A 21,314-nucleotide genomic window follows, 5' to 3' on the forward strand; every position below is an offset into this window, starting at 1 on the left:
TGCTGCAAATTGGAAATAAATATAGAAAATACTGGAAAAGCATACTAAACCAGTCAGCATTGGCACCAGATAAAATGGGATTACATAGGATATATAGCAGAAAAACAGGCTCAAGCAGTTCATGTTGGTGTTTATGCTCCAATCGAGCCTCCTCGCAACTTTCCTCATCTAACTCTGTCAACATAACCCTCTATTCCGTTCTCCCTCATATGCTTGTCCTTAAATGCATCTATGCTATTTGCCTCAACTACTCCCTGTGGTCGCAAGTTCCACATTCTCACCATTCTCTGGGTAAAGAAGTTTCTTCTGAATTCCCTATTTGATTTCTTGGTGACTATGTTATATTGATGGCCTCTAGTTCTGCTCTTCCCCCACAAAACCTTTCATAATTTTAAAGACCTCAATTAGGTCACCACTCAGCCTTCTTTTTCCAAGCAAATAGAGACCCAGCCTGTTCATCCTTTTCTGATAGGTATACCCTTGCATTTCTGGTATTATCCTTGTAAATCTTTTCTGCACTCTCTCCAATGCCTTTATAATATGGCAACCAGAATTGTATGCAGTACTCCAAATGTGGTCTAACCAAGGTTCGATACAAGTTTAGCATAACTTCCCTACTTTTCAATTTTATCCCTCTAGAAATAAACCTTAGCACCAGGTTTGCTTTTGTATGACCTTGTTAACCTGTGTCGCTACTTTTAGTCATTTGTGTATTTGCACTCTGACATTCCTTTGCTCGTCTATCCCATCCAGACTCCAAGTAATAAGTGATCTCCCTAATCTTCCTACCAAAATGTAATACCTCACATTTATCTGCATTAGATTTCATTTGGCAATTATATGCCCATTCTGCAAGTTTATTAATATCTTCCTGTAATTTGTTGCAGTCCTCCTCAATATTAACTATTCCTCTAACTTGGTGTCATCCGCAAATTTAGAAATTGTGATTTTGATTCCAAAGTCTAAATCGTTAATATAACTTGAGAACAACAGTGGTCCCAGCACTGATCCTTACAGAGCACCTCTACCCACCTTCTGCCACTGTGAATGGCTACCCTTTACCCCTACTCTCTGCTTTATGTCTTGAAGACAGCTAGCCAGCCATTCTGCTACTTATCCCCTGACTCTGCATTCTCTAACCTTATTTAATAGTCTATTATGTGATATATTTATCTAGATAAATTATATCTACTGCATTATCCTTGTCTATTCTTTCTGTTGCCTCTTCAAAAATTTCAATGAGGCTGGTCAAGCAAGACTTTCTCTTTTGAAATCCATGCTGACTATTCATTATTATATTTTTGGCTTCTGGATGTTCTTCTATTTTCTCCTTTAGTAGGGACACCATTATTTTTCCTACCATCGATGTTAAGCTGACTGATCTATAGTTCCCTGAACATGTTCTATATTCATTCTTAAGTATATATATAATGTTAGCTCTCTACCAGTCCTCTGGCACTACACCTTTTTCTAATGAATTATTAAATATGTGTAGTAATGCCTCTGTTATCTCTTCCCTAGATTCTTTTAAAATGCGCGGATGTTTTTTTACCTCTTTGAGTCAGATTAGTTTATTTAATATATCCTTTCTTTTTATTTTAAATGCAGATATTTCATTACTAATCTCATGATCCGATGTCATGTCCACCTGTTCTATCTCCCTGGTAAATACTGAGGCAAAGTAATTAATATTTCTGCCATCTCTCCATCACTGCCTGTGGTATTATCCTGTCCATCCCTTAATGGCCCTATTCCCATCCCGACCTTCCTTTTTTATGGATGTGCCTGTAAAATATTTTACTATTTTGTTTTATGTTCCTTAATAATTATGTCATAGTTCCTCTTTGCCTTCCTAATTGTTTTGTTTTACTTCTTTCCTAATCTCTTTATATTTCCCTTATCATGCTCTCCCCTGCTGTCCATGTACTTTAAGTATGCCTCTTTCCTTAACCTCAATTTTTCCCTTATGGCTTTATTCATCTCATTAGTGTTTAGCTTGTTCTTGCTTTTTAGTGGAATATATTTTTCTGAGCTTTGTTGAACACTTTTCTAAATGCTTCCCCTTGCTGTTCTACATCATTGTTTATTGCTAATATTATTGTCCATTTTATTTTCCCAAGTTCTATTCTCAGCTCTTCAAAATCAGCTTTTCTCCAATCTATTACCCTGGTCTTCATCATATTTATGTCCTTCTCAATTATTATTTTAAAGCGTATTATATTATGGTCACTGTTGCTTCGATGTTCCCCTACTTTTACTTCTCTTATCTGTTCTGGTTCATTCCCCAAAACTAGATCCAATAGTGAATTCTCCCTGTTGGGATTTTTACATATTGGGTTAGAAAGGAGTCATGTAAATATTGTGGGAACTCAATTCCATTATCCCTTTTACCTAACTCTTCTATCCAATTAATATTGGGGTAACTGAAATCCGCCATGATTATTATTCTATGTTTTTTTACTCATTTCCCTATAGATTCTGTCAGCACTGGTAATTGTAAAGTAGGAGAGGAAAGAAAGAAATGACAGTTCTTTGAGTTCCATTTACTGTTGTTTTTCATATTTTCTGCATCTTTTTGTGAACATAGTTCCTATAAATTTACCCTGCCTTATTTACACAAAGTTGTGTTCTTTTAGTTGTATTTTACTGTTTCATTGAGATGATGATTACATATCACCCATTGCAATACTTACTCGTGCTTTCTTTGTTCTTGCTATGTAGGAAGAAATTAATTTAAACCCGATTGTAAAACAGAGCCTGAAATTTGTGATGGGAATTTGGAAATAACTGGGTTTGTGAAGAAATCCCACTTTAACGAGGTATGAGCAGCTGCTTGAACCACTCAAAATAGCAGATGCACTTAACATGCCTTTGTAATTGACACCTATGGTAATGGAAAATGGTTAGTGCCATTTGCCCGATATAAGCATTTATAAACAGGAATGGTGTAAGTGGTGGGTCTGTACTTGACTATTGTTGTATGTGTAAACACTCTAGTAATGACTCCACGAGGTAAGGTATGATACTTGAACTGTTGTGACCTTAGTCCATTTATTGTAGCTCCTGAATGAAGATACAGTGAGTTGAGCTCCCTTTTATACTTGGTTACCTGCAGTGTGCAGGTGACCCTTAGGTCTCCACCAATAGCACCCTCTGGTGGTACAGGTGCAGTGTATACAGTGTGGAGGTACATTCAATGGTCTAATGTAACAGTATATACATTATACATACACATCACTCCCCCCCTAAGTCTTGTGCCACTGGCCTTGGCACTGTGTGTTCTGGCCCTCGACTTGAGTGCCCAAAGCCCTTGCACTTTATGTGTGCTTGGGAATGGTTCTCTCCCTGTAGACACTCAAGTCCTTATTGCCACAACATTGGGAAATGGTCAGCAGTGGATGGTTGGAGGTTGTAGTGAGGGTTGTGTGGGCTCTGGGTGTGATCCATGTGTGTCCATGGCTACATACATCCATTCCCCCCCCCCGCCTACTGCCCCCCCCCCCCCCGACTCCCCCACCATACATAGACCATGTGTGTGGCTCGACATCTGCATTGGTGTACATGTGCAGAGAATAAAACTTAGGATTGGTTATCTCACTTTTTGGGTTCTGCAATGGTGGAACAAGTACATATTACAGGTAAGGTACATACGTGGTATTACGGTCTTGCCACTGGTGTGTGGATCAGGATGCTGGTTTCAGATCAACCGGACTGTGTCCAAGTTGTCTGATGGCGGCATTGCACCCCCTGCCAGCTGGGTGGGCTAGGATTGCTCACCTGGCTAAGTCTCAGGGCCTTTGCCATGGTGGGCAGAGCCACAGGAATGTGTGGCTTCCCTGTCCTTCTTTGAGGACTGCAGGGTCTCCCTGATGCCCTTCAGCGGTGGTGGAAGCCTGGTCAACCCAAGTCCCATCGGGAGGGCTGGTGGGTGCTGGCCTCTTGCACCCGGTGCTGGCCCTGGTGGCAAGTGAGGTATGGCCGATCTGGGGCAGGGTGCTAGTGGTGGCGCCTGTACGGTCCACTGATCACTGGCCCTGCAGTGGGTATGCTCCCTCTGCGTGTGTGGCCACACTCCCTGGGGCATCACATTGGTCCCGGAGGCGCAGGCTACATTATCGGGTAGCCCGCTGGACCTGGGTGCTTCCCACGGGAGGTTGCCCTTATTTTTGTCGGCGTACATGTAGAACCTGGCATCACACATCATTTCATCATTCACATTCATGATACATTGGCTCCGACCGCAATCAGCCGACTCGGCATTGTTAGTTGTCATTACAAATTCGCATTTGTCAATTACATCACTTCCATGTATCCTACCGGCATCGCTGTTCAATGGTACATTAAGAGACTTGCATTTGTTGATTACATTTTTTTATTGGTATCCCCGGCATCGCTGTTTAACGGTACATTTAGATACTTGCATTTGTTAATTACGTCTTTTTCCTTAGTAGCCCCGCTGTGCAAAGAGTGGAACTGTCCCTTTAATTGTGCTGGGTTGCCGGTCTCCTTTAAGAGGGTCTTGCAATCTTTACCCCAATCCTGTTCGCTGCTCGACATCACATGTTGCTCCCTCAACGCTGCCCCTCGTGGTCTGGTTGCAGCCATCTTGATTTCAGATGCTTCACCTCACCTTGTGGTGCGGGCGCCATCTTCTTTCTCTCCACGAGGTAGGCTGTGGTGATCCTTTTCTCCCTAGGTTCTGCCACGGAAGCCGGGAATTTACCTTCTGCGCTGATCTTCTTCCCTCGGAGACCTGCCATTGGAGCCCAGAAGGTGAGGTCTGGTCATTTGAGTTGGATCACCTCACCGTTGGGTTGTGCGGTCTGTGTCGCTGCCATGCAGTCGAGTTGAATGGTAAGATCTTCAGGTTCTGTGATGGATCCAAATTTGGGGCCGCGTGGGACGTTGATCGCCGGGGCCTGGAGGCTTTCCCAGCTCCAACAGATTTGGATTTGTTTCATCCATCTTCTTCCCAGCAGTTTTGGACCATCAACAGCAACGATCCGCAAAGGTAACTTGTGCATCGCGCCGCCATGGGACATCTGGACCACCACGCTGCCAACGACTGGGATGGTGTCTTTTGTGTAAGTGAGCAGCTTCACCTATGTCGGGGGCATTTTAGGTCGTTCGGCGGGATTGTCCCAGAGTTTCTCAAAGGCCGCCTGATTCATCAGCGATTGGCTCACCCCTGTGTCGACCTCAATCAAGACTGGAACACCGTTGATTTTGACTTCCATTTTCCATGGGGAACTCTCGGTGGAGCAGGTATACACTCCATACACTTCTTCCCGGGGCTGAGCTGCCTCATAGACTCTCTCTTCGTCTTCTTCAGCACTGGAGCCCGGGTGATCGGGCAACTCTTCAGTGACTCAGTGAGTAAAATTTCTTCTACACATTTGCTGGAGATGACCTTTCGCTTTACAGCTTTTGTAGGTATAGTCTGGTGGGCACTGTGATTTCCTCCACAGCGCCAGCATGGGGCGAGCCGGTTGGCCTCATATGGCGGACTCAGGGTTGCGGGACTCGGGATAGCAGCCTTGCCTCTGAAATACGCCAGTCGGTTCACAGTACTTGCCGGGTCAGAGTCCTAGGGGTGAGTTATCATCCTCTTGGAATTGCAGGCCAAGATCATGAACACCTGGCTCACTTTGATTGCCTTCTGCAGGGTGACCGTAGTGTCTGCGGAGAGCAGCTTGTGGAGGAGGCCCTCATGGCCGATTCCAATAACAAAGATGTCCCTCAGTGCTTCGTTGAGGTGGTCACCAAAATCACACGGTGCCGCCAATCGTCTGTGGTCTGCAGCATATTTTGTGATTTCTTGGCCTTCGAGCTGCCGGTGTGTGTAGAACCAGTGTCTGGCTGTGAGGATGCTCTCTTTAGATTTGAGCTGTTCCTGTATCATTGTTACGAACTCCACGTACATTTTGGTTGTGTCTTTGCTGGGGCTAGCAGGTCCCTGACGAGGCCATAGATGGTGGGCCCACAACTGCTGAGCAGGATGGCTCTGCGCTTATCAGCCAGCGAGGTCGGGTCGTCTCCCGCCAGGTCATTTGCAATGAAAAAGTGTCCGAGCCTTTCCACAAAGGCATCCCAATCTTCCCCATCAGCAAATTGTTGAAAGTTGGTAAAGTTAGCCATTTTGCGCGTGGAAATTCGTAATCTCGTCACCAGTTGTTGTATGTGTAATCACTCTAGTAATGACTCCACGAGGTAAGGCATGGTACTTGAACTGTAGTGACCTTAGTCCATTTATTGCAGCTCTGAGTGAAGATAGTGAGGTGAGCTCCCTTTTATACTTGGTTACAGTGCACCGTTAGGTCTCCACCAGTAGCACCCTCTGGTGTACAGGTAGTGTATACAGTGTGAAGGTACATTCAGTGGTCTAATGTAACAGTACATATATTATAATACACAACAACTATTACCTGTTGTTCTCTCTCCTTTGTTTTGTTCAGCCTATTAAAGGGCTCTCATGTCCTTTAGTGCCTAGTTCTGCTGAAGAGTCTACATCCAAAATGTTAACCTGTCCTTTCTGTGTGCATGTGCTCTTGGATCTGCTGTGTATTTGCTACAGCCTTTTATTATTCAATCTCCTTTACCACTTACAGTTCCTTCTGCTATACTTAGAAATTTCAAATGTGTCAGTGACACCTCCTAAATATAGAACTGGCAGGACATTAGAAAGAATTAACCACAAGCTACTAATGATTAACTGAGTCAGTAGCTTTAGATACTTTGGCTGTTTTTAGATCATTGATTTTGAACTCCATTGGCAATATATTTTTTGACTTTGTATGAACCTTGTCAATGTAAACTGGAAGAGATGTACAACAGGCTGCCAATTCGCTATCACCCATCTTACACTATCGTGTAAAGTCAAAATCTATCCCATTGTCTCACAATCAATTTGTATCGCTTGAGAAACACCAATAATGAGGCAGACATGCCTCTGTAATAAACGGCTCCAAGTCTCAGCTGGATCTGAAATGTCGCCCCTCCCCTGATCCTCACATCACTGAGTCCATAGATTGCTGCTGTTCCTTGAAGATTAAACATATTCCACCCTGCTTTCAAGAAACTTGCTAATTTTGCTTTACAGTTAGTGCCAAGGTGGTTTCAACAATAAAAAAAGAGAAAGAAAACTTGCATTTATAGCACCTTTTATATCCTCAGGATGTCCTAAAGCACTTCACAGCCAATTAATTACTTTTCAAGTACAGTCATTGTTGTTTTGTTTAGTAACTCTGTCGCTGAGTTGGATATGTTCAATTTTAGACTCTATTGGGCCTCCTCCATCTTTAGAGAACCATAAGTTACCACTAAATCAGTGAATTTTTGGGGTGGAATGAAAAAAAGTCTAATTCCGAATCATTTTAAACTATAGGAATTTGTAGCACAAAAGCCATTAACAATAAAGAATTTCAATTGTATAACTTCCTTTCTGAATTTAGTGCTATTGGGCACAAAGGGTTAAAATGATTATAAGAACATAAAAATTAGGAACAGGAGTAGGTCATCTAGCCCCTCGAGCCTGCTCCGCCATTCAATAAGATCATGGCTGATCTGGCCGTGCACTCAGCTCCACTTACCCGCCCGCTCCCCGTAACCCTTAATTCCCTTATTGGTTAAAAATCTATCCATCTGTGACTTGAATACATTCAATGAGCTAGCCTCAACTGCTTCCTTGGGCAGAGAATTCCACAGATTCACAACCCTCTGGGAGAAGAAATTCCTTCTCAACTCGGTTTTAAATTGGCTCCCCCGTATTTTGAGGCTGTACCCCCGAGTTCTAATCTCCCCTACCAGTGGAAACAACCTCTCTGACTCTATCCTGTCTATCCCTTTCATGATTTTAAATGTATCTGTAAGATCACCCCTTATCCTTCTGAACTCCAATGAGTAAAGACCCAGTCTACTCAATCTATCATCATAAGGTAACCCCCTCATCTCCGGAATCAGCCTAGTGAATCATCTCTGTACCCCCTCCAAAGCCACCTTAAGTTCGGTGACCAAAACTGCACGCAGTACTCCAGGTGCGGCCTTACCAATACCCTATACAGTTGCAGCAGGACCTCCCTGCTTTTGTACTCCATCCCTCTCGCAATGAAGGCCAACATTCCATTCGCCTTCCTGATTACCTGCTGCACCTGCAAGCTAACTTTTTGGGATTCATGCACAAGGACCCCCAGATCCCTCTGCACCTCGGGATGTTGTAATTTCTCCCCATTCAAATAATAATCCCTTTTACTGTTTTTTTTTCCAAGGTAGATGACCTCACACTTTCCGACATTGTATTCCATCTGCCAAACCTTAGCCCATTCGCTTAACCTATCCAAATCTCTTTGCAGCCTCTCTGTGTCCTCTACACAACCCGCTTTCCCACTAATCTTAGTGTCATCTGCAAATTTTGTTACACTACACTCTGTCCCCTCTTCCAGGTCATCTATGTATATTGTAAACAGTTGCCGATCCCTGTGGCACACCACTAACCACCGATTTCCAACCCGAAAAGGACCCATTTATCCCGACTCTCTGCTTTCTGTTCGCCAGCCAATTCTCTATCCATGCTAATACATTTCCTCTGACTCCGCGTACCTCTATCTTCTGCAGTAACCTTTTGTGTGGCACCTTATCGAATGCCTTTTGAAAATCTAAATACACCACATCCATCGGTACACCTCAATCCACCATGCTCGTTATATCCTCAAAGAATTCCAGTAAATTAGTTAAACATGATTTCCCCTTCATGAATCCATGCTGCGTCTGCTTGATTGCACTATTCCTATCTAGATGTCCCGCTATTTCTTCCTTAATGATAGTTTCAAGCATTTTCCCCACTACAGATGTTAAACTAACCAGCCTATAGTTACCTGCCTTTTGTCTGCCCCCATTTTTAAACAGAGGCGTTACATTAGCTGCTTTCCAATCCGCTGGTACCTCACCAGAGTCCAGAGAATTTTGGTAGATTATAACGAATGCATCTGCTATAACTTCCGCCATCTCTTTTAATATGAATCAGTCGGACTGAATACTGGTGTGGCAATAAAACAGATTTCAAGTTTTTCAACGAGTCACAACGTCTAATTTTTATTTCACTGACTTAGGGAGAGAAATTCGGCTGCTTTGCGCATCCCGTTAGTACCTGTAGTGGGAAGTAACAGGGCGCTAAGGGGTTACCGATCGGGCACGGCAAATTCACCGACACCTGCCAACTTCCCTGGCAGTTCTGTGCTGGCACTAACACTTACCGCCTCACTCTCTTGCGCCCCGAAGATCGTGACGTCATCAGATGCGCAGCGCCCTATTACCACCCTGGATGTGATATTCGCTCCCGCCTCCTGTTGCATCGCCGGGCATCAACAACAGCAGCTGTAGGACGCATTGTCGCCTTGGCTGGCTGCTTGGTGAGCAATAATTAAAGGCAGTGGTGGTCAGGCAGGGCAAACCTTATTCTTCGCACCAGTCTGGTGCCTGCTGAATGTTTCTGACGGCTCATTGCTGTGCGATGCCTCAGCCCTCCACGCTGTGAGAGTGATCGGGGAGGTAATGGCAGTTGCACAGGTACCACATCCCCACAGAAATTGGAAAAATGTTGCAAATCATCATTGGCCCTTTCTTTTAAGCGGGGGAAGGAGCCTGTGATGCCGGCAGCACTGCACGGAACATTCTTCAGCGCTCTGCCGCTACCGCCTCTCTCTCACACTTTAGCGCACTAAGAGAAGTGGTAGCATTTGATTTAGCGCTCCATTTCCCTCTTGAATTGCTGAAGCTGACGTTCTCGCGATGAAAAAAGGATTATTGCCTGTGATACTTTTCTCACGTTTCAAAAGTTATTGCCGCGAATGGGCGCAACAGAATTTCTAGCCGTGTCTTAAAAGCATGTTGTGTGATACTAATAAGAGCACTAATGCATAATCCAAAGCTTCTCTATTTGTTTTTAATTAAAATAGCCAACAAAGGAATTACTTACAGATAAGGAACACTTATAGATTTGTTACTAATATCAGAGTGTTATTTCAGCTCTCAATACTTTTGTGTCTTCTAGATCAGTTCCATTACCCAGTTTGTATTGATAAGCTGGTTTCCCATCAACACAACTGCAGTGTCAGAATTGAATTCAGGCAGCTCTGACTCAGAGGCGAGTGTGCTACCCACCAAGCCACAGCTAACACTGACAATGCTTAACACATACTCATATCCAATTCCCCTCTCTGCTTCTTCATCCCATGAATTAACCCATTTAACGAAATTCGAAGCACACTAAGTGTTCTAACCTAACTTCACTGACAATAATTATAATCAGAAGATTGTGGGTTCAAGTCCCACGCCAGGGACTTGAGCACATAAATCTAGGCTGACACTCCAGTGCAGTGCTGAAGGAGTGTTGCACTGTTGGAGGTGCCGTCTTTTCGATGAGATGTAAAGCCGAGGCCCGTCTTCTCTCTCAGGTGGACGGTAAAAAGATTCCATGAAACTTTTTCGAAGAAGAGCAGGGGAGTTATCGCTGGTATCCTCAATCAACATCACTAAAACAGATGATCTGGTCATTATTACATTGCTGTTTATGGAAGCTTGCTCTGTGCAAATTGGCTGCCGCTTTTCCCACATTACAACAGTGACTACATTCCAAAAGTACCTAATTGGCTGCAAAGCGCTTTGGGACGTCCTGGGGTCGTTACATAGCGTGAAAGGCGCTATATAAAGACTATTTTTCTTTAATTTCTATATAATAATATGCTCACAAATGATGGTACATTGTGTTTGAATACACTCTTGTTCCCTTTACCTCAATGCAGTCACTTCCTACCTGTTTCCACTGTGAAGGAGATCTTGTCTGATTCTGGCTGATATCCCCTGCTGGTGAAAATCACGGTAATGGTGAAACGACTGCCCCGTCTCACAATCAGTCGACCGAATCCGAAATCGGCTGTCCTGTGCGCGGTGTTATTGGGTTTACACTGCAATTCTATACCTGCCAGTTCCAGAGCTGTGAAGGAACCATCAAGAAAAGACAGTGAAAGTAACGGATTTCACAACCTTGATCGAACTCTTTCTGCCTCACAAATCACAACACAAATATTAATTATTCCACCGCTTCATTTGAATGCAAATTGACAGTTTCTGGTAACCTAATGTGCAATAAATTAGGTCAGTAACTTCAAACCTTGCTGAATATTAACTCTAAAGTTTATCCTTACTTTTCAGGTCTTCATAACTTTTCTGTGCGCCTAAATTTAAGAAAAAGCCATGGTATTTCTGCCCATTGATTATTTCATGCACTTTTACCACTAAAACAACTTAATTCATTCACTCCGGCGGGTTTGTTCAATGCTTCTGAAGTTCCCTCACCTTGTGCCATGTTTTTTTCTGCAGGAATGTTTTCCGCTTTGCTAACACCGAACGTCTCTGCTCCTACTCTGCATTTCACTGTCCAGTTTGCAAACTTTTATAGTCAACCCAATACGTCACGCTACAACATCTCGGAAATTCGAAGAATAACATATCTACTAATTGTGGCGTCTGACATATGCAAATTAAGGGGTCCCAGGGGCAATGAATACGTTTCTTTTCTATTTTAAGAGAACACATAGGAGCTCCCTCTGGCGGTACAGAGCCATTGCTCAGTACAAGGGAAGTAAAACACTGCAAATACTGTACAGTTGCTTAATCATCATGTCTGGCATTCGGTGGAAATAGAATTTAGTCATGATTTATCCAATGAAATGTGGTGTTGTAAACTTTATTTAAAATAAAAAAGGTTTAATGAGGTGGTGATGGATGCTAAATCTATACAACATTCAAAATAGTATTGCATATAATCGCTTAAAGAATATAAAGAATATAAAGAAGATATGGAGAAGAAACAGAGAAATGTATATCAGCCCTAAAGAGGAACCTAAATTCAGACAGCGGGTTCTGAAACTTCATTTGTGCCACACCAACTTTCACACCATGTATCATAAAAGTATTTTTAGGGCTTTGCTCTCAATCTGGGTAGACTTCCTCATACCTTCAATTTCCACACATTGGATGGCAATTGGCCCCATAAAGAATAGAGGAGAAATGTTCTTGCCCCTCCTCTTGAGCCAGTTGTAAACGAATACTCCTTTAGCACTTTCTACTGACATCACGTTACTTTTTACTTATGTCTAGCTGTTCATTAAAATGATCAAGCAAAGGAAGATATAGCCCTCAAGGATAAGTATTTCTGTCATGGGTCTAATATTTGAAAAACAAAGCCCGTCTTGTTTACAAACACTAATCTTCAATGGTAAAGGGACATTTCAGCATTTGTGATTTAAAAACACATTTGGACTTTCAAAAGGCTTTTGACAAGGTCCCACACAAGAGATTAGTGTGCAAAATTAAAGCACATGGTATTGAGGGTAATGTATTAATGTGGATAGAGAACTGGTTGGCAGACAGGAAGCAAAGAGTAGGAATAAACGGGTCCTTTTCAGAATGGCAGGCAGTGACTGGTGGGTTATTGCAAGGTTCCGTGCAAGGTTCAGCTATTTACAATATACATGAATGATTTAGACAAAGGAATTGAAGATAATATCTCCAAGTTTGCAGATGACACTAAGCTGGGTGGCAGTATGAGCTGTGAGGAGGATGCTAAGAGGCTGCAGGGTGACTTGGACAGGGTAGGTGAGTGGGCAAATGCATGGCAGATGCAGTATAATGTAGATAAATGTGAGGTTATCCACTTTGGTGGCAAAAACAGGAAGGCAGAATATTATCTGAATGGTGACAGATTAGGAAGAGGGGAGGTGCAATGAGACCTGGGTGTCATGGTACATCAGTCATTAAAAGTTGGCATGCAGGTACAGCAGGCGGTGAAGAAGGCAAATGGCATGTTGGCCTTCATAGCAAGAGGATTTGAGTATAGGAGCAGGGAGGTCTTACTGCAGTCATATAGGGCCTTGGTGAGGCCACACCTTGAATATTGTGCACAGTTTTGGTCTCCTAATCTGAGAAAGAACATTCTTGCTATTGAGGGAGTGCAGTGAAGGTTCACCAGACTGATTCCCGGGATGGCAGGACTGACATATGAAGAAAGACTGGATCAACTAGGCTTATATTCACTGGAATTTAGAAGAATGAGAGGGGATCTCATAGAAACATATAAAATTCTGACAGGATTGGACAGGTTAGATGCAGGAAGAATGTTCCTGATGTTGGGGAAGTCCAGAACCAGGGGTCACAGTCTAAGGATAAGGGGTAAACCATTTAGGACCGAGATGAGGAGAAACTTCTTCACTCAGAGAATTGTGAACCTGTGGAATTCTTCACCATCGAAAGTTGTTGAGGCCAGTTCATTAGATATATTCAAAAGGGAGTTAGATATGGCCCTTATGGCTAAAGGGATCAAGGGGTATGGAGAGAAAGCAGGAATGGGGTACTGAAGTTGCATGATCAGCCATGATCATATTGAACGGTGGTGCAGGCTGGAAGGGCCGAATGGCCTACTCCTGCACTTATTTTCTATGTTTCTATGTTTCTATTTGTCTGAGTTGTACAATTACGATTCAATCACAAAATTGAGCCCGCCATTTCTGACAGACTAAGTTCTACTCACCTGTAATGTAAAAAAAAACTGCACTAAATTGAAATAGTAAGTTTTGATGACTCTTCACCTTTAAAGGTTGAGTATGGAGGTTTATAGTCATCAAAGGTTGAACCTTGTTATAAGTGGGAGAGGTCAACTCAAAAAAAATAAACATCACAAGCATTGAGGAATCGTCTGTGGCAAGAATTTTCAAGGAATAGCAACTTTATCACAAAACAGTGTAATATTGTTCTGTGACGGTTTGCACTATGTAACTGTAGATCACCAGAAAAACCGAAACAGCCACAACATTATTGAACCTTCGGATTTAAAATTCCACAAATAATTGTGATCGATCCCACGGAGTAAGAAACCGGGAGACACCATAGTCCAGTGGCACTCATTTTTAATATATTCTGCAGGACATTGCAATTATTTTTGAGTTGTTCCCCACTTTGTGAAAGTGTGAAATGGGTGATAGTGAATCGGCAGCCCGTTTTGCATGTTTCCTCATTAACTTTATTGGAAATAAAAATCGGGATAGATGTAAACCGGGCTGCCGATTTGCTATCACCCGTTTTACATTATCACAGTCAAAATTCCACCCTTTGTACTCAATGGTTGTTCGGCGAGAGGCGGGAGTTCCGGGGATCGGAGAGGCCTACAAAAGGCCAGTGAGGCCAGGAGCAGCGCGAGTTCGGCGAGAGGCGTGACTTGTGCAGCTCCAGGGGAAGGCAAAAAAGAAGTGGAAAGGTGACGTCACAGCCAAGGGGGTAAGTGATTGGCTGGTGATTGGTGAGTAGTTTTTCTTTTTTCTCTTCTATAACAGTGAGTAAATGTTAGCATTGTTGTTGCCAATTTAAGTGGATCTAAGGGTTAAGTCGTGGCAGGAGAGCTCGGTTACGTGATATGCTCCTCCTGTACCATGTGGGAACTCAGGGACACTTCCGGTGTCCCTAACGACTACGTGTGCGGGAAGTGTATCTGCCTTCAGCTCCTGACGGACCGCGTTGCGGAATTGGAGCTGAGGGTGGATTCACTCTGGAGCATCCACGATGCTGAGAATGACGTGAGTAGCACGTGTAGCGAGTTCGTCTTGCCGCAGGTAAAGGGTCCACAGCCAGATAGGGAATGGAAGGGCAGCAGGAAGAGCAGTGCAAGGAAGGTAGTGCAGGGGTCCCCTGCGGTCATCCCCCTGCAAAACAGATACACCGCTTTGAGTACTGTTGAGGGGGATGACTCATCAGGGGAGGGCAGCAGCAGCCAAGTTCATGGCACCGTGGCTGGCTCTGCTGCACAGGAGGGCAGGAAAAAGAGTGGGAGAGCAATAGTGATAGGGGATTTAATTGTAAGGGGAATAGATAGGCATTTCTGCGGCTGCAACCGAGACTCCAGGATGGTATGTTGCCTCCCTGGTGCAAGGGTCAAGGATGTCTCTGAGCGGGTGCAGGACATTCTGAAAAGGGAGGGTGAACAGCCAGTTGTCGTGGTGCACATTGGTACCAAATATATAGGTAAAAAAAGGGATGAGGTCCTATGAGACGAATTTAAGGAGTTAAATTAAAGCACAGGACCTCAAAAGTAGTAATCTCTGGATTGCTACCAGTGCCACGTGGTAGTCGGAGTAGGAATCGCAGGATAGCTCAGATGAATACGTGGCTTGAACAGCGGTGCAGCAGGGAGGGATTCAAATTCCTGGGGCATTGGAACCGGTTCTGGGGAGGTGGGACCAGTACAAACCAGATGGTCTGCACCTGGGCAGAACCAGAACCAATGTCCTAGGGTGAGTGTTTGCTAGTGCTGTTGGGGAGGAGTTAAACTAATATGGCAGGGGGATGGGAACCAATGCAGGGAGACAGAGGGAAACAAAATGGAGACAGAAGCAAAAGACAGAAAGGAGATGAGTAAAAGTGGAGGGTAGAGAAACCCAAGGCAAACAACAAAAAGGGCCACTGTACAGCAAAATTCTAAAGGATCAAAGTGTAATAAAAAGGCAAGCCTGAAAGCTCGGTGCCTCAATGTGAGGAGTATTCGGAACCTAGGAGAGGGCTCTGAGCTAGTTAGAGTGGGTGAGAGCTCAGATGAACAGGACCCCCAGAAAGAATGCAAAAGGCAGGAGGCAACAGAGCAGAGTATCACTGGGGTATGTGTAAATCACAAGGTGATAGGAAGAGACAATATATATGAATATAAAGGGGCTGCAGGAGGGGCAAAACTAAAAATCATGGTTTAAAAACTAGTATTAAAACACTCTTCCTGAACGCACGCAGCATTCGAAATAAAGTAAATGAGTTGACGGCACAAATCATTACAAATGGGTATGATTTGGTGGCCATTCCAGAAAAGTGGTTGCAGGGTGGCCAAGACTGGGAATTAAACATACAGGGGTATCTGACAATTTGGAAAGATAGACAAGAAGGGAAAGGAGGTGGGGTAGCTCTGTTAATAAAGGATGATATCAGGGCAGTTGTGTGGGACGATATTGGCTCCAATGAACAAAATGTTGAATCATTGTGGGTGGAGATTAGAGATAGTAAGGGGAAAAAGTCACTGGTGGGCGTAGTTTATAGGCCCCCAAATAATAACTTCACTGTGGGGCAGGCAATAATCAAGGGAATAATGGAGGCATGTGTAAAAGGAACGGCAGTAATCATGTGGGATTTTAACCTACATATCGATTGGTCAAATCAAATCGCCTTGAGGAGGAATTAATAGAATGCATATGGGATTGTTTCTTAGAACAGTATGTTACAGAACCTACAAGGGAGCAAGCTATCTTAGATCTGGTCCTGTGTAATGAGACAGGAATAATAAACGATCTCCTGGTAAAAGATCCTCTTGGAATGAGTGATCACAGTATGGTTGAATTTGTAATGCAGATTGAGGGTGAGGAAGTAGTGTCTCAAATGAGCATACTATGCTTAAACAAAGGGGACTACAGTGGGATGAGGGTAGAGTTCGCTAAAGTAGACTGGGAACACAGACTAACCGGTGGCACAATTGAGGAACAGTGGAGGACTTTTAAGGAGCTCTTTCATAGTGCTGAACAAAAATATATTCCAGTGAAAAAGAAGGGCGGTAAGAGAAGGGATAACCAGCCATGGATAACCAAGGAAATAAAGGAGAGTATCAAATTAAAAACCAATGCGTATAAGGTGGCCGTTAGTGGGAAACTAGAAGATTGGGAACATTTTAAACGACAGCAAAGAATGACTAAGAAAGCGATAAAGAAAGGAAAGATAGATTACGAAAGTAAAATTGTGCAAAACATAAAAACGGATAGTAAAAGCTTTACCGATATATAAAACGGAAGAGAGTGACTAAAGCAAATGTTGGTCCCTTAGAAGATGAGAAGGGGGATTTAATAGTGGGAAATGTGAAAATGGCTGAGACCTTAAACAATTATTTTGCTTCGGTCTTCACGGTGGAAGACACAAAAACCATGCCATAAATTGCTGGTCACGGGAATGTGAGAAGGGAGGACCTTGAGACAATCACTATCACTAGGGGGGTAGTGCTGGACAGGCTAATGGGACTCAAGATAGACAAGCCCCCTGGTCCTGATGAAATGCATCCCAGGGTAGTAAAAGAGATGGCGGAAGTTATAGCAGATGCATTCGTTATAATCTACCCAAATTCTCTGGACTCTGGGGAGGTACCAGCGGATTGGAAAGCAGCTAATGTAACACCTCTGTTTAAAAAAGGCCAGTTAGTTTAACATCTGTAGTGGGGAAAATGCTTGAAGCTATCATTAAGGAAGAAATAGCAGGACATCTAGATAGGAATAGTGCAATCAAGCAGACGCAACATGGATTCATGAAGGGGAAATCATGTTTAACTAATTTACTGGAATTCTTTGAGGATATAACGAGCATGATGAATAGAGGTGTACCGATGGATGTGGTGTATTTAGATTTTCAAAAGGCATTCGATAAGGTGCCACACAAAGGTTACTGTAGAAGATAAAGATACGCGGAGTCAGAGGAAATGTATTAGCGTGGATCAAGAATTGGCTGGCTAACAGAAAGCAGAGCGTCGGGATAAATGGTTCCTTTTCGGGTTGGAAATCGGTGGTTAGTGGTGTGCCACAGGGATCGGTGCTGGGACCACAACTGTTTACAATATACATAGATGACCTGGAAGAGGGGACGGCGTGTAGTGTAACAAAATTTGCAGATGACACAAAGATTAGTGGGAAAGTGGGTTGTGTAGAGGACACAGAGAGGCTGCAAAGAGATTTAGATAGGTTAAGTGAATGGGCTAAAGTTTGGTAGATGGAATACAATGTCGGAAAATGTGAGGTCATCCACGTTGGAAAAAAAAAAACAGTAAAAGGGAATATTATTTGAATGGGGAGAAATTACAACATGCTTCGGTGCAGAGGGACCTGGGGGTCCTTGTGCATGAATCCCAAAAAGTTAGTTTGCAGGTGCAGCAGGTACTTTTGGTTTACTTTTAGTCAGCTAATAATGCTTCCTTGTTAATTTCACATCGGTAAACAGGCCTTTTGACCAATCTGAGTGAATTGCAGTTGAAGGAATGTTTTGACTCAAAGATTCATGAGTTTCATTGAGGGCAGATGTGAAAGTCCAACTTTTGTATCCTTTTATGGGGGCTGTGCTGGCACTGGACTTCGCCCTCCAACATCACCATCAGAGGCAACTGAGGCACAGAGAAAGACAGAAAAATGTGGCCAGAAGTAGGAGGGCCAACAGGACTGTCAACAGGAGGCCTTATTCTCCCAGGGTATTCTTGGAGCATTTCTCCTACATCAATTTCACGAAGGAACAGTGTGTTCAAAGGCTGTGCTACAGCAAGAATGTGGTCACTGAGCTCTGCCACCTCCTGCAACCAGACCTTGAGCCTCAGAGCAAGGTGAGGGCTGCTCTCTCAGTGACAGTCAAAGTCACCATTGCGCTCAATTTCTACACCAATGGATCGTTCCAGGCTGCAAAAGGAGACATCTCCAACATCTCCCAGTTTGTCGTCCATTGCTCCATCACGAGGTCACAGATGCTCTGTACAGAAGGAGGAGGGACTGCATTTCCTTCCCCATGACCAGAGAGAAGCAGCATGAGCATGCATGTGGCTTTGCCAGGATAGCGGGCTTCCCCATGTTGCATCATCATAGGCAGTCCCTCGAAACGAGGATGACTTGCTTCCATGCCAAAAAAGGATAAGTTCACAGGTGTTCCAATGAACACCTAAAATTACAGGTCCTGAACTATATTCTGAAGGATGGAAGATGCCTGTGTGTGAATTTTTTTAACGTGTGGTGGCCGTTGCACACCAGCTACCACACGGGCTTGACAGAGCTAGGTCTTGGTCCAGTGGCAAGGATTACCCAAGACGGGTAATGCTCTCCTGCATGGACCTAGTGCGCACACATAGCGCAGTGTGGGCTGGCCCGTGCTGCCTCTGGGCCCCTGGCCCTGAACTCATGCCTCTCCTCGGCCCCGATCACATAAGAACATAAAAAATAGGAACAGGAGTAGGCCATACGACCCCTCGAGCCTGCTCCCCCATTCAAAAGAGCATGGCTGATCTGATCATGGACTCAGCTCCACTTCCCCGCCTGCTCCCCATAACCTCTTATTCTCTTATCGCTCAAGAAACTGTCTATTTCTGTCTTAAATTTATTCAATGTCCCAGCTTCCACAGCTCTCCGAGGCAGCAAATTCCACAGATTTACAACCCTCTGAGAGAAGAAATTCCTCCTCATCTTTGTTTTAAATGGGCGGCCCCTTATTCTAAGATCATGCCCTCTAGTTCTAGTCTCCCCCATCAGTAGAAACACCTTCACTGCATCCACCTTGTCAAGCCCCCTCGGAATCTTATACATTTCGATAAGATCATCTCTCATCCTTATGCACTCCAATGAGTAGAGGCCCAACCTACTCAACCTTTCCTCATAAGTCAACCCCCTCATCCCCGGAATCAACGTAGTGAACCTTCTCTGAATTGTCTCCAAAGCAAGTATATCCTTTCGTAAATATGGAAATCAAAACTGCAAGCAGTATTCCAGGTATGGCCTCACCAATACCTTGTATAGCTGTAGCAAGACATCCCTGCTTTTATACTCCATCCCCTTTGTAATAAAGGTCAAGGTACCATTGGCCTTCCTGATCACTTGCTGTACCTGCATACTATTCTTTTGTGTTTCATGCACAAGTACTCCCAGGTCCCTCATGCCCCTCCACAGTCTCTCACTGCTCCTTCGCCCTGACCTCGCTGCTCCTGCTGTATCTGCCCAAGCTCCAGTCACCGACCTGGACCTTGATGACGTCACTCTTCGCTGCCGTCGCAGCTCGCGCTGCTCCCTGAAGTGGCCTCCATGCTGCTCCCAGGCACCGCACCTCTGCTCCTTTTATGGCCCCGACCTGCCGCTGGTGTTCTCACGCAAGTCGGGGCCTCCACGCTGCACATACACATCAACCAAAACCCTTTCCCTGATGGTATGTGTGAACCACCGCGTGTTAACCATGGCTTGGTCTCATTGGTGGTTTAACTCATGACGACACAGCGCCAGTCGCCCAACGAGGGGCATGGCGCTGCCCAACACGACAGCTGGCAATAAGTTCATGGTTCAACCGTGGTAATATATCTTGTCCTTCGAGGACGGGAACTTGGAGGCAATGGTGTTTGCATGCGCCGGCTCACCTTGTCCTTCGAGGAGGGGGGCTGGAGGCACCGGTTTGGGAGCATTTGTCGAAGGATGTGGCGCTGGGCACCAAAGAGAATAAAGACTTGTTATCCTCCTTGTCCTGCCACCTTCCTCTAGGAAACCTCAATCCCAGCCAATAAACTCATTCTTCCACTGAAAACCTCCATTGGGGTAAATCCAACTGCTTCTCCCATCTCATTGAACAATTTCCCCATAACAGCTCCTTCTCTGGGCTTCCTGAGTGTGATTTTCCCCCAATAGACTGAGCTTTCTGAAGTTGGCCATGGTGCAGGGCGCCATTGACTGCACCACATCGCTTTGCACGCACCACATAACAATCTTGAGGGTATTCCGTAGTCGCAAAGGCTTATACTCACTTAATGTGCAGCTGGTGTGTGACCACACATGCCGAATCCTCACTGTCAATGCCCGCTATCCTGGTAGCAGCCACGATGCATTCATCCTGAGCCAGACCAGTGTGTCAGCTCTGTTCAGTCATCAAGCTCGCAGCTGGCTGGTCGGAGACAAGAGCTATTCTCTCTCCACCTGGCATATGACTCCTCTCCGCAACACCAACACTCGTGTTTAGCATTCATATAACGAGACATATGGTTACACCAGGAACATCATTGAGCAGCCCATTGGAATGCTCAAGCAACGGTTCCACTGCCTTGACCGTTTGGGAGGAATCCTCTAGTAATTGGCTGAGCGGATGCCCCTTTTCGTCATCATCTGCTGCATGCTGCACAATTTGGCCAACATGAGGACGCAGTCTTTGCTACCTGGCATAGCTCCACCACCTCAGGAGGAGGAGGACCAGAAGCAGGATGAGCAAGAGAAGGAAAAGGACGAGGACGAGCACGAGGAGGAACCGGAGCAGGAACAGCAGCGATGGAAGAGGCATCCACTCAATTGTCCTTGTTGAAGGGCGATCCCCGATCGCCTCATCAGACATCGGTTCCAATGAATTCCAGGCTACTTCCCGGTTGCTCAGCATGACCCCAATCCATGTCCGGACCGGGGTCAAACAGGGCTCTGTCATCACCCCAACCCTCTTCTCAATCTTCCTCGCTGCCATGCTCCACCTCACAGTCAACA

At 44.6% G+C, this 21,314-nt stretch overlaps 1 protein-coding gene across 1 annotated transcript in view; it reads right to left on the reverse strand.

Moving 5' to 3' along the window:
- LOC139277516 (protein-glutamine gamma-glutamyltransferase 2-like) overlaps positions 1–11,558 on the reverse strand; it is a 107,957-nt gene extending 96,399 nt beyond the window's left edge. Inside the window, exons 1-2 of the mRNA XM_070896063.1 lie at positions 11,350–11,558; positions 10,808–10,987 (exon numbers count right to left, since the gene is read on the reverse strand). Of these exons, the coding sequence (XP_070752164.1) occupies positions 10,808–10,987; positions 11,350–11,359 (190 nt within the window). The 5' untranslated portion in view covers positions 11,360–11,558. The remainder of the gene's footprint in view (positions 1–10,807; positions 10,988–11,349) is intronic.
- Positions 11,559–21,314: the final 9,756 nt, after the last annotated feature.

The sequence above is a fragment of the Pristiophorus japonicus genome, chromosome 12 (genome assembly GCF_044704955.1).
Source record: "Pristiophorus japonicus isolate sPriJap1 chromosome 12, sPriJap1.hap1, whole genome shotgun sequence".
Classification (NCBI taxonomy): Eukaryota; Metazoa; Chordata; class Chondrichthyes; family Pristiophoridae; genus Pristiophorus; species Pristiophorus japonicus.